Genomic DNA, 24776 nt, shown 5'->3' with positions numbered 1-24776 from the left:
GCAGGGCGTCCCCAGCCATGCCGTGGGGCCAGGCGTGGGTGGGAGCGGGTGCACCCCAGGGAGGAATGTGGGCTGGGAGGGGCTGCAGCTCCAGCACAGGCACTTGCAGCACAGTCACCAGTCAACCAGCAGCCACCACCCAGCATGGCTGAGAAACCCCAAATCCAGCTCTTCGTCAAGGTGAGTGGAGGTCGTTTGGAGGTTGGGGAAAATGTGGGCTGGGCAGGGATGCTTCTGGCTACTACCCCTGGCAGTACCCTGGGCTGGGGTGGCTCAGCTACCCCTGCACACCCCCCTGTCCACCTGCAGGTTCCCAGGCAGGTAGCAGGCAGCTTGGCATCTTCTCCAGCACGCTGTGCTGCTGCCTGCCCCGCAGGCATAGGTGCTCAGCAAGGGCTGCTGGACTGGGGTATCACACTCCCTCTCCCACCCTGCATCCACTGCAGGTACCCTTTGTGTGTGCGTGTACACATCTGGGTGAAGAGGGGACCCCTGCACACCAGCCCAGCCACTGCAGTGCCTCGATACCTGCACCTGCACCTCCTGGGCCCTTCCTAGCCACCAGCTGGCTAGGGCAGTTTGTCCAGCTGTACAGGGCAGGACATGGCCTGCCTGAGGGCACACCTGGAGGGTGGCAGGGCCAACAGCATTGCCATAAACCTCCTACGGCCACCACACAGCCCCTGTCTTGCTGGGCTGTCCCCTGCCACAGCCAGGTGCCAAGCTAGTGGCTGTGCCAAACCCCTGCCACCCAGCACTGTGGGCCACCACCTACTGTGCCACGCAGGCTGCTCTGGGGTGGGGCACAGAGGCCCCATGAGCAGGCAGGGGCCAGGGACTGGCACTGTGCCCAGCATAACAGGCCCTAGAAGCTGTCTGTATTGCTCGCTGGCCCGCAGCCAGCCAAGGCCCCAGCCCGCACCCACTGCCGGAGTGTGGGGCTGGGGTAGCTGAGCTCTCTGTCTTTGCCCACAGGCAAGCGAGGACGGGGAGAGTGTGGGCCACTGCCCTTTCTGCCAGCGGCTCTTCATGGTGCTGCTGCTCAAAGGGGTACCCTTTACCCTCACCACCGTGGATGTGAAGAGGTGAGCGGCACCCTGTGGTACCCACACACTGCTCTGAGGGGTATAGGCAGGACCCCACCACCTTGGGAAAAGGCATGAAGGGTAAAGTCTGTTTTATCCCCCTGGCTGCCCACCATTGCCCTGAGGGAGGGTGGTGGGCATTTTCCAGGGCAGAACTGCCACAGGCACACAGTGGGGCAGGAGCAGCCTCGGGGGAACCACATCACCATTTTGCCCTGGACATGCACACAACACAGTGCCCCACAAAGCTCTGGGCAATGTAGGCATCAGCAACCATCCCTGTCTCCTGCAGGGCACTGGACGTGCTGAAGGACTTTGCACCAGGTGCCCAGCTGCCCGTTCTGCTCTACAACGGAGACCCGAAGACCGACACTGTCAACATCGAGGACTTTCTGGAGGACAGGCTGGCCCCCCCCATGTCAGTGTCCAGCACTGCCCCAGAAAGGGGAAGTGGTTAAAGTGTGGTGGGGGAGGCTGAGAAAGGGGCAGCAGGCAGGCAGCACCTGGGCCTGCCAGCCTCTGCCTCCTTCCATAGCTGTGCCCACATCCCCACAGGTTCCCCAGCCTGGTCCCACGGTACAAGGAGTCAAGGTTGGCTGGCAATGACATCTTCCACAAGTTCTCCACCTTCATTAAGAACCCAGTGCCCGCCCAGGATGAAGGTGAGGAAGTGGGGGGGCCACCTGTGCTGTGCCACACTGGGGAACCCCAGGCAGGCCCTCAGGTGCTGAGACCCCTGAGGCTGGCCAGCCCTTCCTTGCCCATCCCTCAGCGTCCTGGTACCCCCAGCCCCCCACCCCCAGTGTGGTTCAGCACAGCTGAGCCAGGGTACCCTTGGCAGAACAGGGAGGGACCAACCTGGGCCAGGCAAGAACAATGTGGGCACCAGGGCAGGCTGGCAGAGGAGGCTACGTGGCAGGGAGAGCTCAGCAAAGCTGCGGGTCCCATGCCTGCAGCAGGGTGCTGCCCTGACCCAGCGTGCTGCTGCCCACCCTGCAGCACTGCAGCGAAGCCTGCTGAGGGCCCTGCTGAAGCTGGATGAGTACCTGAGTGCCCCCCTGGAGTATGAGCTGGCCTGTGAGCCCCACCTCCGGATCTCCCAGCGCCGCTTCCTCGACGGGGACCAGCTCACGTTAGCTGACTGCAACCTGCTGCCCAAGCTCAACATCGTGCAGGTGAGCACAGGCATCCCCATGCTGTGACCTTCCACTTGCCCTGGCGTCTCTGTACTGCCTGCCCCATGCCCTCACCTCCTCCTGGGTGCCAGCCCATCACCTGCCTGCAACAACTCTCCGCCCCTACACCCACCCGTGTTCCCTCTTCTCCCCCATTCACCATGCCCCCCAGCTGCCTGCCTGGCACGCCCTTCCCCATGACCCCTGCACAGCTTGGTGCCTTCCTGCAGACTTCACTCCCGTCTGCCTCCCCCACCAGGTACCACCTCTCCATCCTGTGCACTGCCACAGATGTCCCCTCATGCTATGTCACCCATGTGGCTGTGAATGCCACTACCTACCAGCCACAAAACCCTCCTTGGCACATCACAGGCACACAGTGCTGGGCAAGAACTCATGCTGTTTCTGCCTGCAGATTGTCTGCCAGCATTATCGCCACTTCGGGATCCCCAAGGACCTGCGCGGTGTGTGGCGCTACCTTAACAACGCCAGCGAAACCAAGGAGTTCAAATACACCTGCCCCAACAGTGAGGAGATAGTTCAGGCCTATCGCTCTGTGGTCCGGTCTCCGTAGTGAGCCGGGCAAACACCCAGATGGGCATAGGGATGGGGTCAGGCAGCAGGCCAATGCCTGCCCCTGTTCCACTGCCACCACCACTGTCCTGCCTGAATTGCATTCGGGAGGGCAGAGAGCATGAGCTGCATCCCTGGTACCCAAATTTCCCCAAGCTGACACCCTTGCCTGAGGTGCTATCAGCAAGCTGCCTTGCACTGAACCTGCAAATGCATTCTCGCTTCTTGTGTCACCCTCCCTGCCTGGCCAGGACACTCTTGACCTACCCTGTGATCCCTCAAGCACAAAGATGGGTGCAAAGGTACAGCCATGGGCACCACTTGTAACAGAGCTGGGCAACGCTGAGGGTAACAGCAGGAGCCGAGCCTCATTTTGGGGAGAGAAAAGTCTGCCTAGAGCAGAGAGCCCAGAGCAGAGAGGGTATCCCTGCAGCCTCCCTCAGAGGCACATTGTGCCACCAGCCACATGAGGGACCCAAGACAGGGCTGTGCCAGGACAGCTTGCACCACCTGATGCCTGTGAAGAGCAGCACAGGGTGAGGAGAACTGGCACAGCCATGGCAAAACCCTGGGAATGGAGGTGTGGGAATGCTGTTGGTGATGCTGATGACCTCGCCCTCTGTCCCCATTGCCCTGTGCAAGGGGAGCAGAGGGCACTGTCCCTCCAGGACCCATTCGTAGGAAGCTCTCTTGAGAAGATTTGGGACAGGGATGGGGATGAAGTAGGAAAAGTCCAAGCCATGTATCAGAGCACCTGGTGATCAATAAAGGCTTTGCAAGCAAGATAACTGTGTCTGGAGTGACAGACCCCAACAGCTCTCCTCCCACACAGGACTTTGCGCAGGCCTCCAAGTCTAGCAAGGGTTGTGCCCACACTTCCAGCTCTCCAGGGGGCTAGAGAAGCTCTAACCAGTCACCCACCAGCCCACTGGCACAAAACTGTCAGGAAAGTGAACTCCTCTGACCCCTTGACTCCTTAGATTCAGTTGAAATTGGCCACATGGCTCCAGAGCAATGGAAGGGCAAAAGGAAATGACACACATACACTCTCACTCTGGACAAGCCCCCAGAGACTGGTTAAAAACAGCTTTACTGGCAATAACTTAAGCACAGGTGATCTTTAAAAAAATATCTTTCAAAGATATTTAAAAAAAACAACACACCAATTAATGGCGAGTGGAGTAAAGGGGTGGCTCCTTTCAGCAGGAAGAAGCTGCAGGTAAAAAAAGCCACCACTTTGTCACCCCTGCCCTGTCTACCCCCTCCCCCCAAGGCCCTGCCACAGCACCAGCTGAGGATCTGCTGCCCCCTCAGGCCTGCCAGGCACTGCCTCCGGGTCTCTGGGTCCTGCTTGCCCCATCCATCTCCCTTGTTGACCATGATCCACACCTGCAGCAAGGAGCCTGGCAGGGCCAGGAGGCAGCAAAACCTCTATCAGCCACACGTGGTTGAAAATGCTGTCATCGGGGGGACAGGACACCACAGGTCATGAGTCTTCAAAGTCCACTCCAGATGGTGCCTTCTTGCTAGAAGGCGATGGAAGGAGAGTCACAGGCCAGCCAGGAGCTCGCCGGTGTTCACTGGACCTCAAGTCCCAGCACTGGGCTGTGGAACAGCGCTTACCTTTTGAAACCAGGATTAATGAGAGACTCTCCTGGGATCTTCCGCTTAGCTGACAAAGCTGAGCCAGCAGCCCTGTTCTTCCTTGGGCTGGGGTCTGCCTCAGTCAGAGACAGGAAGGATAGGGAAAGCAAAGGTCAGCTGGTTGCTTTGGCAGCCCTGCAAGCCCCTCTGTGCCCAGGATGTGCCTCCAGAAGCCATGGCTGATGAGGGGCCATACTTGGTCTCCTATGTGAAAGCTCCAGGGACTCACGGAACTGCCATGGAAGAGCAGTGAAGCCTGACCTTCTCCTGGAGGCCAGCAAGCAACCCTGCTTGGTGATACTAGGCATCGGACCTGAGCACAGTGCACCTCAAGAGCTACCATGCTGAGCCCTGGCCCCTCCTGTGCTGGGAAGGGCACCAAGAGCAGGGTGGGTGACAGCAGCCAAAGCAGAGGGGGCTCAGAGTTTCCTGGAGAGTAAAAAGACACAGGAGCCAGCAGCTTCCTGGAGAAGAGAAGGCAAACAAGCAACACAACCCATGGTAACTGCCTACCTGGCAGGAAGAGCTGCTGGCTCTGGGAAGCATTCTTCTCAGGGCTGCAGGAAGACCCCAGTGTGCCCACCACTGCTGAGACAGGAACGAGAATCAGATTATGTGCTAATGTATCCCGGGCTTCCCAGCAAGTTCCCTCCCCTCCACAGCCCACAACCAAACCTAGCAACATTCTCTTTCCAGCCACTTCCATCTAGGGTGCTGCTACCCCAAGACCTTCACAGAATGGTTGAGGTTGGAAGGGAGAGCTGGAGATCATGTAGTCCAACCTCCCTGACAAGCAGGGTCACCTACAGCATGTTGCACAGGATCACATCCAGTAGGGTTTTGAATATCTCCAGAGATGGAGACTCCACAGGCTCTCTGAGCAGCCTGTTCCAATGCTCTGTCACCCTCACGGTAAAGGAAACTTGCCTCTGTAAGGCAACAATGGTGTTTTGTCAGCCATTAGGGCAAGGTTGTGCTCCTGCACACTGTCACAACGCTGCTTTCAGTCCTATACAGGATCTCTTCTGCCCAAGATGGTCAGGGAAGGCCCTGGCCAGCTTTGAGAACAGGTCAGCCCAAGCAGGAAGACGAAAGTAGCACCTCTGCTGCCCAGTCCACACATTTTCATCTCTCCTGGCCAATTTAGCCATAGCTCATGAGGAGATGTCATGTGGGATGAGACCATGAAAACAGCCTCCTAAATGCCGTCTTACTTGGTCCTCTGAACTGGCTCACTTGGGGGAAACCTTAGGTGGGAGAGAGATGGTACCACGACAGTGGATGGAAGCTGATCTCCTTTCTCCCGTTGCCCTGTTCCACAACCCCACACAGACCTTCGAGACGTTCTTCTAGCTCCTTGATGGAAGTCGCCAAGCCAAACATCAGCGCTTGGAGCTGGGTCCTCGCCTCAGCAACAGGCAGCTTGCAGAGATGAAGGGTGCTGTGTCCGGCCTCCCCTTGCAGCTGCAGCGTGGCCCTGCCCTCCTGCAGGCTCAGGGAAACGGCCCCACGCCGCAGGGCTTCCCTGCGTGGGCAAGAGCCCGGGGTGAGGCGGGAGCCCGGAGCCCCGCGGCAAAGGGCGCCGGGTCCCGCCGAGCACCCACCTGAGCTTCGCGACGCCGTCCTCCGGCAGGCCCGTCCCGCCCTGCGGCGCCTGCGGGGAGAGGGCACCTCCTGCGGCGCGGCCCGGGACCCCGCCGGCCCGGCCCCCCCCCCGCGGCCCCCAGCCCCGCTACGTACGCGGCCCTGCGGCGGGCGGGCGCCGAGCTCCCCGGCCCAGACCTCCAGCGCGTCGGTCACACTGCGGGGGGCAGCGGCTCAGACGGGGCTCGAGCCGCCCCGGCCCGGCCCGGCCCGCTCCCCCGCCCGGCGCGGCGCTCACCAGACGGTGCCGGCAGAGCCGGGGCCGGCCGCGGGGCAGCAGTAGCAGAGGTACCGGCCCGGCCCGGCCCCCAGCACGCAGAAAGGCCCCGGCGGCTCCGCCATGGCGGCGGCGCGGAAGGGGCGGGCCCGGCCCCGGGCCCCGCACGGCCGGCGAGGGCGGCGCCGCCATGGTGAACCTGGGGCTGCAGCGGGTGGACGAGAGCGTGGCCGCCAGGCACCCGGTAGGCGCCGGCCCTCCCTGGCGGGGCTGGGGGGCCGCGAGCCGGGGACCGGGCGGGGGGGGCCGGGCTGGTGCCCTGACGGTGTCTCCGCAGGCGCTGCGGCAGTACGCGGCGTGCCAGTCCCACGCCTTCATGAAGGGCATCGGCGCCTTCGTGGCAGGTACGGCCGGGGCGGGCTCCGCCGGGCGGGGGAGGCCCCAGCACTCGGCCCCCAGCGGCGGGTGGCCTTGGCTGGTATCCTGCTCGCGGTCCCTGGGCTTTGGCAGGCAGCGGAGCCGCTTTCGCCGTGCAGAAGCTGGTGAACAAGAAGCTGCCGTACGCCCTCCAGTACAACCTGCTGCTGTCCGTGGGTGAGTGCCCTGAGTCTCCTTGCCCTGCCTAGCGCCTGCTGCCGGGATGTGGCTGCAGGCTCGGCTGTGAGCAGGCTGGCAGTGCTGGGCCCTGCAGGGAGCACGGCCTCGGCTTGCGGGACCGGGACCGTGTTTGCAGGTGGAACGGCAGTTTGCCCTTAATGTGGGGGGCGTTGTGACCTGACTCATTCCACCCTTCTGCTCCCCAAGCTCCCCAAGGGTGCCTGGGAGGCTCAGGGACTGCCTGTAGGCAGTTGCAAACACACTTGTTACCAGTGCTCTCTGGAAGCTGCCTGCATGTTGGTCTCTTCAGCTGCAGGATCCCTTGCCAGCTATATGGTGACCAAAGCAGAGACACAGAAATGCTCTGACTTCTGGATTTACCTGGAGACGGGCAAGTCCCCACAGGAGCATACCATGGCTGATGGGCTGTCTCAACCTACAGGTATATTTCATGTCTCCTTGCTGCTTTACCTGGGCTTGTCTTGCCTGCTGCAGCTCTTTGCTGTTCCTGCATTGCTTCTAAGCTGGTGACTATTTGTATCTTTCTTAGAATCCCTGGTAAAGTCCCACAGAGGTACCCTGCAGTTAAGGGACTCTTCTCTTATGTGACAGGAGTAGCCCTCTGGGGTAGCAGCAGTGCTAGCACAGCCAGAGTGCCCTGCCCCACTCTCACAGCTCTCACTTCTCTGGGCCCATCATTTGGGTGCAGCCAGTGGTATGGAGAGTGTATGCTCACTTCTGCTTGCTGGCCTGCCTGTTCTGTGGATTCATGAGGGACATTGTGGAGGAGGTTTTGTTTGCTAGAAGAGGAAGAATAGGGCAGAAGATTGTGAGCTAGCAAACCCCTCCACGCTTGTGCTTAAGCCAGGCTGCTCATGAGAAAGGTAGGGCTGCAGAGGGCACCAGAGCAGCCTCTGCTGGGTGGTTTTTATGGCTGCCTCTGCTATCTGCTATTGGCATCAATGAACTCTTGAAGCTAGGCCAAGCTGAAGAGGCATCAAACTCTTCAACAGAGCTTTATGGTTCTCTGCTCACACCTGCCAAAGATGCTGGGATTGTCTGGGGTACAAGGAGTTTGTTCTTGTCTATTGCAGAAAGTCTCAGCCCAGAGGACGCAGAGAGAGTTGCACCACCTGTGAGGAGGAACAAGTACGGAGATATTGTGGAGTAGCCAGTGCAGCACAGTGTGCTACGCCTGTGTCCTGCTGCTGCTGTCTTCACCCCTTCCTGTTTTCCTGATGTGCCTGTGCTGCATGGGAGTTGTCTGTAGTACTGCCAGGGAGTTTAGATAAGTCAGTGGTGCAGTGCATGCATGTTGGAGACCTGAGACTCTCAGGTGGTTTGTGTGTGAGCATTGCACATGTCAAATGTAATAAAAGTCAAGAGCTCAAAGTGCACACTGTGGTTAAAGTAAAGACTGCCAATAGGATGGAAAGAGGTGGCGTGCAGGAGTCACCTGGAGACAGTCCCTCTGGTAAATGTTGAAGCAGACTGAACAGAGAGTTGTGGCAAAAGCTTAGGAAAAAAGAGGGTTTATGACTGTTGGAAAAGATAGCAAGCCACTCAGGAAGACTATAAGGATGTTGTAAGGCTGTGCAGGGTCAAAATTAGAAAGGCCAAAGCTCACCTGGAGCTCAATCTGGTACTGCTGTTAAAGACAACAAAAATGTTTTTATAAATAAATCAACACGAAAAGGAGGACTAAGGAGAATCTCCATCCTTTACTGGATGCGGGGGGAAACTTAGTTACAAGAGATGAGGAAAAGGTTGAGGTGCTTAATGCCTTCTTTGCCTCAGTCTTTAGCAGCAAGAGCAGTTGTTCTCTGGATACCCAGTACCCTGAGCTGGTGGAAGCGGATGGGGAGAAGAATGTGGCCCTCATAATCTGCGAGGAAAGTGACCTGCTACAGCACTTAGATGTACGCAAGTCGATGGGTCCAGATGGGATCCACCCGAGGATACTGAGGGAACTGGCGGAGGAACTGGCCAACCTGCTTACCATCATTTATCAGCAGTCCTGGCTATTGTGGGAGGTCCCAGTTGACTGGTGGCTAGCAAACATGATGCCCATCTACAAGAAAGGCAGGAGAGTAGACCTGGGGAACTACAGGCCTGTCAGTTTGACCTCAGTGCCAGGGAAGCTCATGGAGCAGATTATCTTGAGTGTCATCATGCGGCACTTGCAGGGAAACCAGGTGATCAGGCCCAGTCAGCATGGGTTTATGAAAGGCAGGTCCTGCTTGACAAACCTGATCTCCTTCTATGACAAAGTGACGCGGTTGGTGGATGAGGGAAAGGCTGTGGATGCGGTCTACCTTAACTTCAGTAAGGCTTTTGACATCATTTCCCACAGCATTCTCCAGTTTGTGGGTTGGACTGGCGTACGCTTCATTGTGTGATTAAGTGGCTGGATAGCCAGGCCCAAAGAGTTGTGATGAATGGAGTCAAATCCAGCTGGAGGCCAGTCACTAGTGGAGTACCCCAGGACTCAGTACTGGGGCCAGTCCTCTTTAATATCTTTATCGATGATCTGGATGAGGGGATCGAGTGCACCCTCAGTAAGTTTGCAGATGACACCAAGTTAGGTGCGTGTGTCGATCTGCTCGAGGGTAGGAAGGCTCTGCAGGAGGATCTGGATAGGCTGCACCGATGGGCTGAGGTCAACTGCATGAAGTTCAACAAGGCCAAGTGCACAACAACCCCAAGCAGAGCTACAGGCTGGGAGAGGAGTGGTTGGAGAGCTGCCTGGCAGAGAAGGACCTGGCAGTGATGGTTGATAGTCAGCTGAATATGAGCCAGCAGTGTGCTCAGGTGGCCAAGAAGGCCAACAGCATCCTGGCTTGTATAAGAAGCAGTGTGACCAGCAGGGCTAGAGAAGTGATTGTCCCCCTGTACTCAGCTCTGGTAAGGCTGCACCTTGAGTATTGTGTTCAGTTTCGGACCCCTCGCTACAAGAAGGACATGGAGGTGCTCGAGCGAGTCCAGAGAAGGGCGATGAAGCTGGTCTGGAGAACAAGTCCTACGAGGAGCGTCTGAGGGAGCTGGGTTTGTTCAGCCTGGAGAAGAGGAGGCTCAGGGGCGACCTTATTGCTCTTTGTAAGTACCTTAAAGGAGACTGTAGCAAGGTGGGGGTTGGTCTATTCTCCTGTGTGCCTGGCGACAGGGCAGGGGGGAATGGGCTAAAGTTGTGCCGGGGGGGGGGGTTAGGTTGGATATTAGGAAAAACTTTACCGAGAGGGTTGTGAGGCATTGGAATGGGCTGCCTGGGGAAGTGGTTTTATTGCCATTCCTGGAGGTCTTTAAAAGACATTTAGAGGTAGAGCTTAGTGATATGGTTTAGTGGAGGACTTGTTAGTGTTAGGACAGAGGTCGGACTAGGTGATCTTGGAGATCTCTTCCAACCTAGATGATTCTGTCATTCTGTGACTCTGTAATCTGCTGTTGTGGTTTAACCCAGATGGCAGCTAAACACCACACAGCCATTCGTTCACCCTCCCCCTTCCCTCTCTGGGATAGGGGAGAGAAACGGGAAAGTAGAGCTTGTGAGTTGAGATAAAGACAGTTTATTAAGAGAGGATAATAATAATAACAATAATGATAATAGTACTACTACTAATAATGTGTACAAACAAGTGATGCACAATGCAATTGCTCACCACCCGCTGACTGATGCCCAGCCTATCCCCAAACAGCCGGCCCCCACACCCTGGCTAGCCACCCCTATCTGTTGTTCAGCATGACCCCAGATGGTATGGAATACCCCTTTGGCTAGTTTGGGCCAGCTGTCCTGGGGCAGTCCCCTCCCAGCTCTTACTGCCCCCCAAGCCTGCTCGCTGGCAGGACAGAGCAAGAAGCTGAAAAGTCCTTGGCTTGGTGGAAGCACTGCTCTGCAACAATTAAAACATCAGCATGTTATCAGCACTCTTCTCTTCCTAATCCAAAACATAGCACACTACCAGCTACTAGGAAGAAAATTAACTCTGTCCTAACTGAAACCAGGACATCTGGTCTCCTGGAGACTACAGGACTTACAATCTAAAAGCACTGGACTGTGAAATGTCTGCAAACATGGACATACCTAGGCTAAGCTATGAGGCAGCAGAGCTGTTGCCACAAGCATTCTGTTTCTTGAGCATAGTCAGTCACAGTCTCTTTGCCCTCATAACAGCAAGGCTTTTCTTGAGTTCCCGGATGGGGCTGGTCTAAGCCCTACAGCTGCACAGCCTCTTTGGGCGCCATCTCTGCCCTCACAAAGGGAGCAAGGGTGCATGCATGCCCAAAGCCCAGTCTGTACATCGCCTGCCTTGCTTGCTGGCAAGTCATGGCACCTGGCCAGCTCAGACTCTGCGTCCGGACCTGTTACCCACAGGGATGGAAGGATACTGTCTTGAATCACAAATGTCCAGGGAGGCATGTGGCAAGATCAAGAATCTCTTTGATTTTTTTCCTACCCGTAAACCCCAAGTCATGACTAGGTCAACCTGGCTGCTTTTAGTGGATGTCCAGCTCTGATTCAGTTGCAGCTGAATTTCTTATATGGTTTTTGAATCAAGCTAATTTCTTAAAGCAGAACAGGAGCTATTCAGCTTCAAAGAGAACAGAAAGGCTTCCTTGTGTTTGAGACCTTGGAGTATCTGTGTCTGGCCGCCGGAGGGAGCTCCTGTTCTGGACAAACAACAGGCTGGGCATTGAAACTGGTTGTGTGGGCTAACATCTAAAACTAGAATTCCATTTGTCCCTACACAAAGATGGGGAGCAACCATCAGAACAGTTAAAGTCAGAGGCTTAGAGAAAAGTGCAGTGCAGTGCGTTAGGGAAGGACATCAGTAATTGAGCAAACCCAAGGAGGAGAGCTGGTACTGTCTGCAAGCACAAGGAGGGCAGTGAGAAGCTGCTCCTCTCTTGGGGGTGCATGGAGGAAAGTGCTGAGAGCAGCGGGCTGTTAGCAGATGGGATCTGTGAGTCAGGATGGGCCCTGCACAGCTGTCCTACTGCTGGGTGGATGCTGCAGTGGTTCTGTGAGCCTGGCAGCTCAGAGCAACCTGCATCGACAAGTTCCTGACTGCTCTGCTGCCATGGCTGGGCAGCAAAGCCTTTCCTGTGTGCACCTGTGAGTGCAGAAGTGATTGCGTGGAACAGAGCTATGCTGAGCACTGCCTACTTGCACCTTTGGGGTGACTTGAGTTCTTGGTGCTCAGGAGGCCTGAACTTCTCAGCTGTGGTTGGCTTCCACTTCCAGGTGGGCCTAAGCCTGGAGTGGGATTTCAAGCCCACTTTGTCTTGTCTTGGGGAATTCTGCAGACTGGTAAAGCATATAAAACCATGACTGTGTCTGAGCACTGGGCAGGTTGCAAGAGACCAAGTCTTTCAGGCAGAGCTCTACATGTGGTTGTGTCCAAGCAGAGCCCACCAGCAGCACTACACCTGTGGGACAGCCAGGCTTTGTCAGCCTGTTGCTATGATGGTGACAAAGCCATAGGAATGGTTACAAAGATTTATTTCTGATTATATAAAATAAATCAACAAGAACAACATAAAAAAACACAAACCTTTCTGCACATTTCCATGTCCCTGTTTTTACTCATTCAGACATGAAGGCACATCCTCCCAGCTGTCTGGCTTGGGGTGATGCAGGATTCAAATCCTAAAGCAGCAGAAAGCCTTACTCATGCAGCAAGTCCATCACCTATGCACTGACACAGCTATGCACCTGGGAGCCAGAGGAGGCACTGGCTGTGGCAAAGGTGAGACTGGCCTAGGAACCACTGGAATGAGAAAGGCACTGCATATGGTTGCTGAAGAAGAGGCTTGGGAAGCTGCTTGCTATGGTTGTTGCTTAGCCCCTACCAAAGCCCCTCTGAATAGTGGAAAGGGCCCTTTCAAGGCAGGTGGAAGTCCAGGTCAAGATCTGGCATTTGGGAAGGTCACTGGAGCTTGTGCATCAGCCAGAAAGACAGTGTAGGTTCTGGGTGATGCCCAGAGCTTCCCTGTCTGGGCTGATTCTCCAGGGACAGGATAGTGAGGTCAGCTGTATGGACTAGAGTGATATTCCCCACCCTCCCCATGCACACGAGAATAAAGTCCTGCAGTTGTCTGGACTCACTGGCCCAATCCAGCCCAGGTCTGGTGGTAGAAAGATGCCCCAGATACAGATGTCCTAACCTTGAGACTGCTCTAGCAGCCGTCCCTGAGTAGTACTGGGAAGCCCTTAAAACATTCTCCTCCTGCTGCACTGCAGGGTCAGCAGTTCTCTTTTGTCCATCCCTACCTTTTCTGCTGCTTGAAAGCAAGGGGAAGGCAAAAAGGGGCAGCTTTCCCTCCAGGGCAGATGGCATTGGGTGTCAGAGGACAATATCTCCAAGCACTTGCTGCAACCCAAGTATTCAGACTTCAGCAGAAAGGATGGTGCTGGCTCCTGCAGACAAAGGCCTGTCCCGTCCCTGCAGTTAGATTGCGCTGGACTTGCTGTGGCGGAGCAGGTAGACAGCAGTCACCAGAGCTGTCAGGGTGGTGACCACAAAAAGCAGGATGAGGATGACCCAGTAGTTGTACAGCATGCTTTTGTGGGAAGCAGGTTTCTCTGCTGGGATCATGTTGGTGAGGTTCAGCATGTAGCCAAGGGCCCAGCCGATGGAGGTTTCTCCTGCCTGTGGAAACAGCTTGGCATGGTCACCACCCTGGTCAGTCCAGCCCCATGGACTGCAAGGGACCTTCCAGGGACCATTTCACTATCAGCTCAATCAAGAAGAGAAGTCTGGAGGAGTCCACAGCACCCTGAGTCCTTGCTTGCCTGTGGGTCCAGCTAGCCCAGGGACAAAACAGTGACCTGGTGGCTTTGCTGAACTAATTTGGTGGGAGCAGGATCTTATCCGCTAGGGTCAGTCCTGACTTTGCTGCCCATCCCACAGTTCATGTAGGTGAAAGGACTTGGTAAAAGTGGGATCCTACCCTGAGGTAATTTCCCAATGAGCTTGACCAAATAGTTGGTTGAGATCAGTAGTGTTTTGAGGGCCAAGGACAAACTGGAGGACCTTGAAATTCCTGACTCCTTGACCACCCTACAGTCAACTCAGATCATTTTTTTCTCAATATCCCAAAATATAAACCCCAAAACTGAGTCCCATCCTGCCTCTTTTCCCCAAGATCTTTCTTCAAACATTGCTTGGCTCTTTCTTGGTTTGGGATGATCGCTTTTGTAGTGCTTTCTGGCCTAGCGTCAAATGAATACTATGGGATGGATATGTGCTCTGATGTTACCCACCTTCTTCTGGAAGGCAATATTTGGGAAGGAATGGTTGTTGAAGTTGTACCCTCTGGTGGTGAGCAAATAAACAAACATGCTGGTAGCACAGTAATCTGACAGCCTCTTCTCCAGTTTAGGAGCCTTCTGGAGCAGCTGGATGGGATGCATGAAGAGAGAGAAAGGGGGTCAGGCCAGTATGTTCCAGGGTTTGTTTATGCAGCCCGAAGTTCTAAGTAGCATCTGGCTGGCCAAGGCACTTCTCATACCCACCTGAACCTCTCCTGGTCCCATGTGGAAGCCATCACCAACCCTTTCCTACATGCTATGGGAAGGTGCCAGGACACCCAGCCCCCTCCAAGAGATGCTCCCAGAGCCCAGGAGATGCCCCACGTGAATCACCCCTCTCCTTCCCACTGTGCCAGGGGAGCCCACCTCACTCCAGCTGGTGGCACAGATGGTCTCAGCAGCATCCTTCAGGTCTTTGGGCAAGTGTACAGGTCTCTCCATCACTGTCTGGATGAAGTCCACCGTGTAGAAGAAGGCAGAGAAGGCCTGAGGAATGGAAACACCTGTAGGACAGGCTGGGAGCAAACCCTTTCACCACAGAGAGATAGTGTAACCTGTGGTGGATGCAAGCAACCGCTCTTGCAGAGATGGGGTTTGACTTTGCTGACAAATGACACTTGGGAGCCAGGGAACTGCTGCAGATCCTACAGCCAGACCACCACCCTGCTCCATGCTGGGACTTACAATGAAGTTTCCTGAAACCTCAGGCTGGAAAATGCCATCGAAGGAGCAGCGGGAGAAGGAGCAGGTGGTGAAGTTGAAGAGCTTGCTGACGTGCAGAGCACAGAGGCTCCCATTCCCAGTGCCAGCCATGGCGACGAAGGTGTTGAGGGGAAGGCTGGGCCTCTCCTTCTCTGTGCAGGGGCTATCGTAGATGCTGCTCAATGACAGGCTCTTGCGGTAGCCTGTGGGCCAGCAGGGATTGGGGACAGTTGCTTGGTAGTTCTCAGCCTGCTGGAGGAGCAACACATGGGCCCCTGTGAGCTGTGCCATCACCCTGGCTCCCCTGTGCCACAGCAGCCCTGGCACCACTTGCTTGGCTCTGGTTCCCCACCATGGAGATGCTGACAAGCCTGGGATGCAAAGGACTGCAGGAGACAGCAGTTGCCACTGTTGTCTCGAGATGACTCAGGACATTTGGCACAGGCTGAATACAACACCTTATGGAGAGGGTGGGAGGAAGCCCTGGAACCATGGGTGATGCTTAGGGGGCAAAAACCAAGAGTTGGCTGGGAAATGTGTGCAGCTGACCCCCCAGGGCTGTCCTGGAAAGCAGGGCTGGAAGAAGCCCACAGAGAAAGCATGAGTCCCAGCAACCCTGGGTTCTCTGCAAATCATCCCCTTCTTGCCCTGGCTCCCGAACTTGAACCCAGGAGGTAATCACAGGTCTAAAGCAGTGCTTTGAAGGATGTGGGGTGCAGCACCTCCCAACCTGTATAAATGCTGGTGTGATGATAGCCAGCATCCCTGGGTGAGCACGTGCCAGTACCTGGAGGAGCTTTGAGAGCAGCCTCTTGAGGACCTGGTCCCTTCCATAGCAGAGGAAACTGTGGGTGTACACTTTGTATGGCTGGCCATACAGCTTCAGCATCACCTCATTTCTGGGGTCTTCAATGGTGTCCCTGGTTTCAAAGGTGATCTGTGTGGAAGCACCCCCGAAGTCCATGGCCCCCAGGGTCTTCTTCTTGGGCTGGATCCATTCCCCAAGCCACCCGCGCTGGGCAAAGAGACAGTAACACGTGCAGGAAGCAGTTAGGTGCAGAGCAGTCTGGCCAGTGCAGCCAGCCCTGCTGGGCACCAGGCTCCTTTGCCCACCTTGATGAAGTTCTCCAGGAGGTAGTTTGCTGTGACCCAGCCAAACACCCCCTCCTCTTCCCCTGACAGGATCTTTGCTCCCCGGAAATCGAAGGGGTATGACTTCAGCATGGCAGTCACTGCACTGAGGACGGCATTCGAGGCCTCGAGGTTTGCAATGCTGCAGGCAAGATGGAAACATGCAGCAGTGCAAGGGGCAGAGTTAGAGCTGTGTAGCTCTCTGGCTCTGCCAGTATGTGGGAGCTAACTGCAGGCAGGTGGGGAACTCTTACCCATGTACCTGCTGGGACATCCCCCAAAACCCAGATAATTTCCTTGTCTCTGCTAGGGAAGGAGCCAAGAGGCAGAGGTGGAGGTGTGCTCTCTCTTTCTGATGGCCAGGCAAATGGGGCAGGACTGTCTGCTCGTGTGGATTTGGGGGATAATATCCTCATTGTGTCAAATTGGGCTGGCAGTAAGTGCAAGGGGGCTTTGTTCTTAGCTAGCCAAAAAGAAGGGGTGGGTTATCCTGGAGCTGCCCCTCCAGACCTCCAGTGCCCCTTTTCGTCCCACATGGGGAGTACAGAGGGACGTGCTGCCTGTGTCCTGAAGAGCATCTGCAGCATGGCATTCCCCAACAGCTCTGCAAGGCACACAAAGCCACTGTCTTGGGGAATCTGGAGGCAGGGGACAGCTTTGCCTGGCAAAGGGGTGACTTCACAGCCATCCTTCACATTTTCCACCCCCACCATGGGTGGTGGGATGGAGGGGTGGTGAGGTAAGGCCTCCCCAGTAACATTTGAGGCCAGGCAGCTGGCACAGCCAGAGCCAACACTCACTTGAGCAGGCGCATGCCAGCTGTAGCACCCAGGTAGAGTGGAGTCACCGCATGCTTCTCCTTGGGCACATCTCTCAGAGCCTGGTTCAGGCAGTGCTCTAAGCTTTTCCCAGCAGCTGGAGGGTTGGAGCTGTAGCTGGAGATGCCAGGACCTGTGGAGAGGGAAACTGCATTGCCCTGCAGCCATGTAGGCTGTGGGACAATGTTCAGTGAGCAGCTTTGCCCCTCCCAGGATGTTCAGTAGAGCTGAGGGTTGGTGTAGCTGTTCACATGGCCGTCCAAATAGCCAGAGCTTAGCCACATCTCTGCCCATGCTGCCTCCCTCACTTGGTGGCAGTTTGGAAAAGGTTGGATAAATGGATAGCAAAAAACCACCCCTTGCTCCTTGCTGGGCTAGGCAATGAGCTGAATTGTGTTCTGGAGGTATGATGCATACCAGGAAAAGACAAACTGCCACCACCCTTACAGCACATTTCCCTTGGGGGAGGTTTTGGGAACAGAGTCAGACCCGTTTTAACACCTCACTGCCCCTGGTGAAAGCACAGGCAGAGAAGTCAGGCCATGTGGACTGCCACCGTCACTTGCCAGCGAGGGGATGTGCCACCCAGGGGGCTGGGACAGCCCTTACCCTCCACGTCACACATGCTGTGCTCGCTGACCACCCCAGTGTCATTTTCCTTGTCCGCAGGCCACTTGTAGATGAACATAGCGGTGTGGGAGGACCCGGCGTCCAGCACGATGCCATACTGCAGGTGGAGAGGCAGGAATCAGGCCCACAGGGTAGGAGCCCCTTTGGCTGCCCCTGGCCGCCTCCAGGGAAGTTACTGAGCTGAGTCCCACCATCCCCAGCCAGCTCCTCAGGGCAGTGGAGGAGCATCCTCTCTTTGGGTGAGCACCATGAGTGAGGTCTTGCCTGTCCATACCAGGATCTTGCCTGGCCTGGGATGTTTCTGGGAGTGGGGCACTCTGCCCAGAGGGACACTGCTGACCTGGGATGCTGCTCAGCACACCAAGTGGACTGTCTCTTTGGGCATAGGGACCCCCTCGCCTCGTTGAGCATGGACCAAGAGGTGCTGCCCCCTGCTCCCATCCCCACAGCGCTGCTCCTTGCGGCAGGCAGCTGTGTTGAGCTGTGGCCCCTCAGGCCAGCAGGGAGGACACCTGAGGGCAGCCGCCTGGGGACGCAGCGCTCCAAAGAAGGGCAGCCAGCTACCTCATCCCTCCCTGCCCTTGTAAGGCTTGCCCATTCTGCAGCTATAAATAACCCCTGCTCTCTCCTGCCAAACAGTTACCCAGCTCCTGGGGAGAAGCTGCCCTGTGCCATGCCACTGGCAGCCCCCAGGCCCCAGACCCCTTTGCCTCACTCAGCTGTCCATGGGCACAGGGCTGCCTGCCTGGGCCTTCTCACACTGTGGCCAGAGCTGCTTTTCTGCTGGAGGGGAGGCTGCTAGCTTGGGGCTGAACACAAGATGTTTCGGTGCTGCCCCAGCTGACCACCTCTCCAGAGTGAAACTACCTAAGACTTAAACCTGGACTAAACAATGGCTTTACCTGCATCCCATAAATCCCTGCCAAACACCCACATGGACCCCAGGGGCAGGCTGCTCTTCTCCCAGCCCAATGCCCTTGAGCTGCCCCAGCCCTGCCTGGTTGGGTCCCATGGGGACAGACAACCAGCTGGGCCTGTGGGGCCATCATCTGGCTTTGAGCCACTGCCCCATTGCTGCCTGTCCTTGTCCTCAGCCAGCTGCAGAGTGGGCTCCAGGTCAGGTGGCTGCAGGGTTCAGTTTTGGGTAGCTTACTTTTAGCTTGTCAGAAGAAGCGGAAATAAAGTGTTGGGGCATGGGAAAGGTCACCTGAGGATCCCCCCTCAGAAGCAACCCCCATTTCCATGTGAACAGCTGGCCCCACAACAGACAGTGCCTCCGTGCTCCCCTGGGAACCATTTTAAACGTGAGACCCCCCTCCCAACCCCCCACCCCGGTGCCACAGTCTCCCTCATCTCCCATTAACAGGCAGTGCTTTGCTTTGTGCCCTTGGACAAAAGCGAGAGTCCCCCTCTGTGGCCAGGAAGAAGGGGGAATTGGTGCCAGTGTGCTGAGGCAACCCCTGATTTATATTATTATTAGCTGGATGACAGATCTTCACCAAAGGGAAAGCATCAACAGTTCACCCTCAGCCCCCAGGGCTGAGCAGAGCTGGGACACCAGGGACAGTCTGGGGGTTTGTGCTGCCCCTGTGTCACCAACTCTGGGGTGATGCATGGGGAGGCTGCAGCCTGCCAAGGGGATGGGCTGGAAATGGGAGTAGCTGAGGAGCAGCAGGGGCTAAGAAGTGCTGAAGCAGGAGGCTAAGAGGATGAGTGCTGAACACTCACAGCGCTGGGGATGCCTGGTACCACAAACAAAGGATGTGAAAGCCCAGTGGGAGCAGCTCTGGGGACACAACACTGACCACAAAGCAGGGACAGACATGGCCACACCAGCTCAGACACATGGCCATACTGAGGGTGGGCAGGGGAAGCTCTACATGCCTGTGGCATTTGGGGAAATGTCCCATGACCAAGCACTGGTGTGGGGTTGGCTGCTTCCAGCTCCTGGAGAGCTGTGGTGGGGGGTGCACGTGTTGGGGGTGCAGATGTGCATGTAGATGCATGTGTGTGGGCATGCTTGTGTATGGATGTACATACATGGGCGTACATGTACATGTGCATGTGAGAGGGTGGATGCACACAGCTGTGCGGGCAGGAGTTTGTGTGGACATGGGTGCCGGTTTGTATGCATGTGTGTGCATTTAGGCGTGTGTGTGTGAATGTGTGTTCTCGTGTACATATGTGCATAGGCATGTGTGGGTGTGGGTGTGTGCCTGGGACAGCTGTGCTGCCTGCTCAGACCCACAGTAAGCCAAGCACATTCAGTAGGGTCTTGCAGCCCTGACCCCATGCCCCCTCCTAGGGCATGTACAGAGCTCTGTGGGGTGAGTGAGGCTGCCCCCCAACCCCAGAGCTGACTCCCACCCGCACCACCTCCACTAAGATTCCTGTTGTGTATGCAGGTTTCCTCTGTGGCTGCTAAGGCAGCAGCTGGGGAGTGGCATTGCCTGAGGGCATGCGTTTCCTCATAGAATCCACAACTCCCATTTCAGTGTATCACCAGCCTGGCTACGGCTTGGAGCATCTTCTCTGGGGGATGTGTCAGATTTGGGTCACACTGCTGGGTATCTTGCAGAACCAGAACCAGTTGCCCCAAGCAGGCATGTCCCTCTGTGATGTGCTCTAAGCTGCCTCTAAGAGTCCTCTTGGACCCCAGTGTTCTTGTGGGGCAGAACCCATTGCTGTGAGGTGTGGGGTGAAGATGGGCAGCAGCCCAAGGAGTTGTGGGTGAGGGACCCATGGGAATATGGGTGCCATAGGCAGCAGCATTGAAATCCAGATGAGGTAACAACAAGTGGCAACACGAAGTGCTGGAGAAAGGTTGGCCCCAGGAGCTGGGCATAGGACTGCTGAAAGGAGCTCCCGGCACAGACAGTCGCTATGTCATGTCCTGCACCCTGGCTGCCCCTGCACAAGAGGAACCAGGGCCTCTGCATGGCATGTGGCGGGAGCCAGGCTGCCTCGGGAAGTGCAGTGTGCCAGCCCTGCCTGACACTGTTCCTGGCCTCCACAGGACTCTGCATCCCAGCCTGTCTTTGTAGAGGGGCCTGTCCTCCCTGGCCAGTGGTGGCTTGGCCAGCACTGCCTGCCTGGCCCAGCAGCTGAGTGGCAGCGAGCAGGAGTGGAAGGCCACGTGTGCATGTGTGTGTATGAAAGGGCAGAGGCCAGACCCAGATGTCTGAGAGGGTCCCAGAGATGAAGCAGATGCCACATCCCCTCCTGCAGACCCGAGGTACACACGTTCCTCCAGCATCTGAATGGCAGCTAGGGACAAGGTCTGCCACCCACAGCAGGGCTTTGTTGGTGCCAGCACTAGCCCCTGTCCCTGTCACAGCCCCTACCTGGGCCACGTGCACCCTGCAGGGCCTGGGGGTAGCCGGGAGTGCAGGGAGCTCAGACACCCAGCCCAGTGGTCTCCTGAAATGAGTACCAGGGTGAGCTCAGCTCCTTTGCCACTTTGGCTCCTTTGTGAGGGATGCGGCTGTCACCAGTGCAGCCAGCACGAGCTGCTGTGCAGGCACATAGACAGAGGCTTATGGCAGCGCTGGGAGCCTCAGGTGAGTCACGTACAGGGCTCTGCACATGGCAAGCCTCTGGAGAAAGAAGTACCACCAAAAGCCCATCTCATTAGTGATTTACAGTGTAAGTCCTGCCTCAGCTCTTCAGCCAAGGTGTCCTGCGCCTGCCAACAAGCTGGCTGAACACAAGGACTGGAGGGACACAATGATGTCCTGGCACTCTCCTGTGCTGGTGCCTGGCTTCCATCACCCCTCTCACTGGCCCTGTCCTGCTTAGCTGCCAGAGTCACAGGGCTTGGCAGGCTTCACACACATGTCTGCAGCCCTGTCCCCAGCCTGTGGGAGTCCCATGACACCAGCATCTCCTGGCGGCATAGGAAGAGACAATTTTTCTATCTATAGGACCCAGCAGCCTGACTCCAGTGATGCTGCAGGACTGGGGACAGTCCCAGCACAGCCCCACACGAGGACAGTGACCCCGTGTGGCCTGTGGCCTCCTTAGCCACAGCCAGAGCAGCCCAGTCCCCCCAGAGAGGACACAGTGTCAATGTCCTCAAAGGCCACAGGGCAAAACCACAGGTAGGGCTTGGGGTTCCTATCAAACGTGTGGCTTCGCCCAATGGACAAGCACAGCACAGCCCCAAAGGCTGCCCAGAAATATCCCACACCCTTGGGGGAAGCAGGGAGGGGTGCTGAGAACAGCCCAGCTCGCTGCAGCTAGTGTCGGGCCCCACAGCCATGCTTCATGGCCCAAGATCCTCATCCCTCCCCACCCACAGGCTCTCTGGGCTGTCCCACAGTACAGCGTGGGCTCAGCTTGGCCCCACAATGGAGCCCACCTCCCTTGAGGGTGCTGCAGGTTATGGCAGGTCTCCTGCCACAGGAACCCAAGCTCTCCCCAGGATGGCTCACAGGGAACAAACCTGACAGGGTTTATAAAAGCCAGTGAAGAGATGTGCCAAAAGAAGGAAAAAAAAAAAAAAAAAAAAAAGAGGAAGGTTTGCAAAAGGAAAGACAACAGCTCAGAGCTGTAAGGCCATGGTGCCATAAGCTCAGCTGTGTACCCAGAAAGGAAGGAGAAGACTGTGCTCTGCGGTCCCTCTCACGGCAGAATAAATAATCTGGGGTATTTTTAGGGCTATATTCCAAGCAAAGGAGCTAGAAGGAGAAGAGGTAGAGCTGTGGGTCAGCCTTAGCTCATAAGTGAACTGAGTTGTCATCCAGAAGCTGTTACTAATGTGGACCAAGCCAGCAAGGACAGTGATGTCCTGCCCAGAGTGGGAGGGGAAGATGGGCCCACAGTCCCCCCCAGCCACAAAGGAGCAGGACTGATCACAATAATAGCTTAACTCTGGCCACCACCCTAAACTGAGCAGAACAAACCAGCAAACAGGGCCTGATTCTAGCGCTGATCCCGAGGCTAGCAGGATTCCACAGGATCCACACACTCATGCATCTTCACCCCATGCAAGCCATGGCACAAGCAGAGGTGCAGCCAGCTCCTAAACACAGCCCAAGGCAGGGGAGCTACTGGGTAGTCGCAGGGGTGGAGTATCTCTGGTCTGCTGCCTCTGCCCCTCCTTCTGCCTCTTAAGGGCTGAGGATATTGCTCCAGGCTCCCCATTGCCACAGGGCTGGCTGGCTGCACAGGGGCTCGAGAGGAGGCCAGCCAGGCACATGCCACAGCCCTGCATGGCACCTGCAGCTGGAGCTGGCCCCTTGACTCCCTGACCAGGGAGGGCAGGAGGAGAGCAGGGGCATGTAATGTACCCCAAAGCAGCATTAAGCTGGAGGGCTGTCTCCTCTGGGGAGAAGGGACAGAGATTGGGGCTGCCCCCCCATGCTGAAATGGCTGTTGGTGATGGGTGAGCAGCACGAGGGTTGGGACAAATCTTGCAGCTCACCAGCATCCAGACCAGAGCCCTGGGCTGGCTGGGGCTGTCAAGTGAGTCCAAAACAAGCACTTCACCCTGTGTTGGTGCATTCTGGGCTGAGTTCAAATAAGACAAATCTTTGCATCCCCAAAACAGCCCTAAGCTTTGTGTAAAACTACCTCTCCCCATGCCTGCCCAGCAGCATCCCTCCAGGAAAAAGCACCATGGTGCCAACCCTGCTGCACTGGCTCCATCCAGGAATGGGGCAAAACCCCAAGTCTCTGGGCTGGGCCGCTTAGCCTCAGGCACTTCTGTGCAACCCCAAACTGCAGTGCTGCATGAACACAGCTGGCTTAAAGCTCCAGATAGGAATCAACTGCAGGAGGATAAAAGGTTTCCCAGACTGACCAAAGCTCTGCAAATACAGACGGGTCTCAGCAACAGTAGTTCTAATTCCCCCATGTCCAAAGAGACTTAATCAGCTTGGAAACCAACTATGAGCACAGCCCCTAACTGCCACAGCACATGGAAATGAGTGGCAAAGAAATGTGTTATAGGAAAAGAGTTAATTTTTAGTGGTTATACTAACAACCAGGGAGTATCATCCTGGCTAAGCCCGTTCATTTTCTCAATTTAATGTTCATTACATCTGACAAATCTGGAGAGAAGGCAACACATCTGGCAGTCAAAAAGTTTCCAGGCAAATTGGTCAGGATGAGAAAGAGGGGGTTGTGGATGAACCACTTTCCAGGACAAGAGCCTGCTCCCCATGGAATAGCTGTCCGTCACTGAAAGAAACAAGACCTTTTTAAAACAAAATACTTGCACAGCAGGAGTCAATCAGAGGGCTTTGGCAACAATAAATTGTTCAGGAACTTCCTTCGGTGCCTGAATGTAAAATTAAACAAACAAACAAACAAACACAGAAACCAAGAAAACAACAAACACCAGCGCATTTTCATAGGCAAGCGCATTTCTTGCCCTGCAGTGCCAGCTAAGGCAATGCAGCTGCAGCCCAGCAGCGCCCGGGGCGCCCATTCCAGAAGCCTGGCCGTAGGCACCGCACCCCCGGCCCTCTGCTGTTCTGCTGCGCCCCGAAGGCTGCTCCGAGGTGAACGAGGGCAGGCGGCAGGGCGCGGTCGTTCCGCGGTGCCGGGCTCGGAGCGCGGGGCCACCGGCTCCGAGTCTCTGCTGGCGCCAGGGAGCCCCCGCATCCCGGAGCCTCTCCCCCACCCAGAACCCCCAGAGCCGGGTGCCCTCCCTGGCCTCCCGAGGCCCCCAGCTTCCGTAGCCCAGATGCCACCGGTGCCCCGCGTCCCTGTCCCCTCCGTACCCGCACCCCCCGCCGCTCACCTTGAAGCCCGGCGGGCCGCGCGCGTCCCCGGAGCCGAGGCAGAGCAGGAGGATGCCCAGGAGGCAGCCGAGGGCGAGCAGCAGCAGGACGGCGGCGACCCGGCGGGCCATGGCGGGGCCGGGAGGGCGCTGCCGCTCCTCGGCGGCGGCGGGGGCAGGTGAGAGGCTCCGCGGTGGCTGCGGCGGCTCCTGCTCCTCCTCTCCTTCCCCTACCCCGTCCCCTTCCCCCTCCTCCTCCTCCTTCTCCTCCTCCTCCTCGCCCGCCTTTCCCGGCTGAGTCACCGCCGCCCCGGCCCACCCGGGCGGGACACGGGTCCCGTCGGGCAGCGGGGAGCCGCCACCGGTCCCTGTGCCTGCCCCTGCCCCGGGCTCGGCCCCGTCCCCCCCACTTCGGGCACGGCCCCTGAGCCAGGACTCGGCCCCCGGGCGTCAATTCCTCAACTCCTGTACCAAGCTCTCAGCCCAGACCTGGCCCCCGTCTTGGGCATCGCCCCTGCTGCGGG

General features: G+C 56.8%; 4 protein-coding genes across 18 annotated transcripts; 2 read left to right on the top strand and 2 right to left on the bottom strand.

Annotated features, from left to right (window-relative positions):
• Positions 1-70: 70 nt before the first annotated feature.
• Positions 71-3621, top strand: CLIC3 (chloride intracellular channel 3). Its single transcript, XM_068657324.1, has 6 exons — positions 71-180; positions 976-1085; positions 1378-1503; positions 1641-1747; positions 2085-2260; positions 2676-3621. Exons 1-6 carry the CDS (start codon positions 145-147, stop codon positions 2832-2834), a joined length of 714 nt encoding a protein of 237 aa, XP_068513425.1. The 5' UTR covers positions 71-144; the 3' UTR covers positions 2835-3621.
• A 265-nt stretch (positions 3622-3886) lies between these two features.
• Positions 3887-6490, bottom strand: PAXX (PAXX non-homologous end joining factor). Of its 12 annotated transcripts, none has more exons than XM_068657436.1 (8): positions 6360-6490; positions 6218-6278; positions 6082-6131; positions 5812-6002; positions 5692-5724; positions 4991-5065; positions 4457-4550; positions 3887-4359 (listed from the first exon to the last, which is right to left on the bottom strand). In XM_068657436.1, the coding sequence occupies exons 1-8, from the start codon at positions 6461-6463 to the stop codon at positions 4320-4322; spliced, it is 648 nt and encodes a 215-aa protein (XP_068513537.1). In that variant the 5' UTR covers positions 6464-6490; the 3' UTR covers positions 3887-4319. The 12 variants fall into 12 exon arrangements, with proteins under 12 accessions (XP_068513537.1, XP_068513538.1, XP_068513539.1 ...); XM_068657437.1 differs by having other exon boundaries at positions 4991-5062; XM_068657438.1 differs by lacking the exon at positions 5692-5724.
• On the top strand, positions 6488-8332 carry TMEM141 (transmembrane protein 141). 3 transcript variants are annotated; one of them, XR_011089251.1, is made up of 5 exons: positions 6515-6582; positions 6676-6742; positions 6849-6932; positions 7143-7377; positions 8030-8332. XR_011089251.1 is itself a non-coding variant. In XM_068657441.1 (5 exons), the coding sequence occupies exons 1-5, from the start codon at positions 6529-6531 to the stop codon at positions 8104-8106; spliced, it is 414 nt and encodes a 137-aa protein (XP_068513542.1). In that variant the 5' UTR covers positions 6515-6528; the 3' UTR covers positions 8107-8332. The 3 variants fall into 3 exon arrangements, 2 of the variants coding, with proteins under 2 accessions (XP_068513541.1, XP_068513542.1); XM_068657441.1 differs by having other exon boundaries at positions 7246-7377; XM_068657440.1 differs by lacking the exon at positions 6676-6742 and having other exon boundaries at positions 6488-6582; positions 6743-6932; positions 7246-7377.
• A 4083-nt stretch (positions 8333-12415) lies between these two features.
• ENTPD2 (ectonucleoside triphosphate diphosphohydrolase 2) lies at positions 12416-24531 on the bottom strand. Of its 2 annotated transcripts, none has more exons than XM_068657426.1 (9): positions 24274-24531; positions 17505-17622; positions 16878-17028; positions 16060-16219; positions 15734-15961; positions 14929-15195; positions 14611-14730; positions 14197-14331; positions 12416-13582 (listed from the first exon to the last, which is right to left on the bottom strand). In XM_068657426.1, exons 1-9 carry the CDS (start codon positions 24382-24384, stop codon positions 13382-13384), a joined length of 1491 nt encoding a protein of 496 aa, XP_068513527.1. In that variant the 5' UTR covers positions 24385-24531; the 3' UTR covers positions 12416-13381. The 2 variants fall into 2 exon arrangements, with proteins under 2 accessions (XP_068513527.1, XP_068513526.1); XM_068657425.1 differs by having other exon boundaries at positions 14929-15198; positions 24274-24529.
• Positions 24532-24776: the final 245 nt, after the last annotated feature.

Source organism: Anas acuta, chromosome 20, assembly GCF_963932015.1.
Source record: "Anas acuta chromosome 20, bAnaAcu1.1, whole genome shotgun sequence".
NCBI lineage: Eukaryota > Metazoa > Chordata > Aves > Anseriformes > Anatidae > Anas > Anas acuta.
Note: the sequence above shows the minus strand (reverse complement) of the source record. Positions and strands in the feature narration are given on the sequence as shown.

What these genes read in the sequence shown, in the direction of transcription:
- CLIC3 (XM_068657324.1), top strand. Translation starts at nt 145, where the DNA reads ATGGCTGAGAAACCCCAAATCCAGCTCTTCGTCAAG. An exon ending in AGTGCCCGCCCAGGATGAAG is followed by an intron (nt 1,748 to 2,084) that starts GTGAGGAAGTGG and finishes CCCACCCTGCAG; the next exon opens with CACTGCAGCGAAGCCTGCTG. An exon ending in CCAAGCTCAACATCGTGCAG is followed by an intron (nt 2,261 to 2,675) that starts GTGAGCACAGGC and finishes TTCTGCCTGCAG; the next exon opens with ATTGTCTGCCAGCATTATCG.
- PAXX (XM_068657427.1), bottom strand. Translation starts at nt 6,463, where the DNA reads ATGGCGGAGCCGCCGGGGCCTTTCTGCGTGCTGGGGGCCGGGCCGGGC. An exon ending in GGCTCTGCCGGCACCGTCTG is followed by an intron (nt 6,279 to 6,359) that starts GTGAGCGCCGCG and finishes TGCCCCCCGCAG; the next exon opens with TGTGACCGACGCGCTGGAGG. An exon ending in GAGCCAGTTCAGAGGACCAA is followed by an intron (nt 5,066 to 5,691) that starts GTAAGACGGCAT and finishes TTCCTGTCTCAG; the next exon opens with CAGTGGTGGGCACACTGGGG.
- TMEM141 (XM_068657440.1), top strand. Translation starts at nt 6,529, where the DNA reads ATGGTGAACCTGGGGCTGCAGCGGGTGGACGAGAGCGTGGCCGCCAGG. An exon ending in GCGTGGCCGCCAGGCACCCG is followed by an intron (nt 6,583 to 6,742) that starts GTAGGCGCCGGC and finishes CCTTCGTGGCAG; the next exon opens with GTACGGCCGGGGCGGGCTCC. An exon ending in TGGGCTGTCTCAACCTACAG is followed by an intron (nt 7,378 to 8,029) that starts GTATATTTCATG and finishes TGTCTATTGCAG; the next exon opens with AAAGTCTCAGCCCAGAGGAC.
- ENTPD2 (XM_068657425.1), bottom strand. Translation starts at nt 24,384, where the DNA reads ATGGCCCGCCGGGTCGCCGCCGTCCTGCTGCTGCTCGCCCTCGGCTGC. An exon ending in AGGTTTCAGGAAACTTCATT is followed by an intron (nt 14,731 to 14,928) that starts GTAAGTCCCAGC and finishes TCCATTCCTCAG; the next exon opens with GCCTTCTCTGCCTTCTTCTA. An exon ending in GTGCCACCAGCTGGAGTGAG is followed by an intron (nt 14,332 to 14,610) that starts GTGGGCTCCCCT and finishes CATCCCATCCAG; the next exon opens with CTGCTCCAGAAGGCTCCTAA.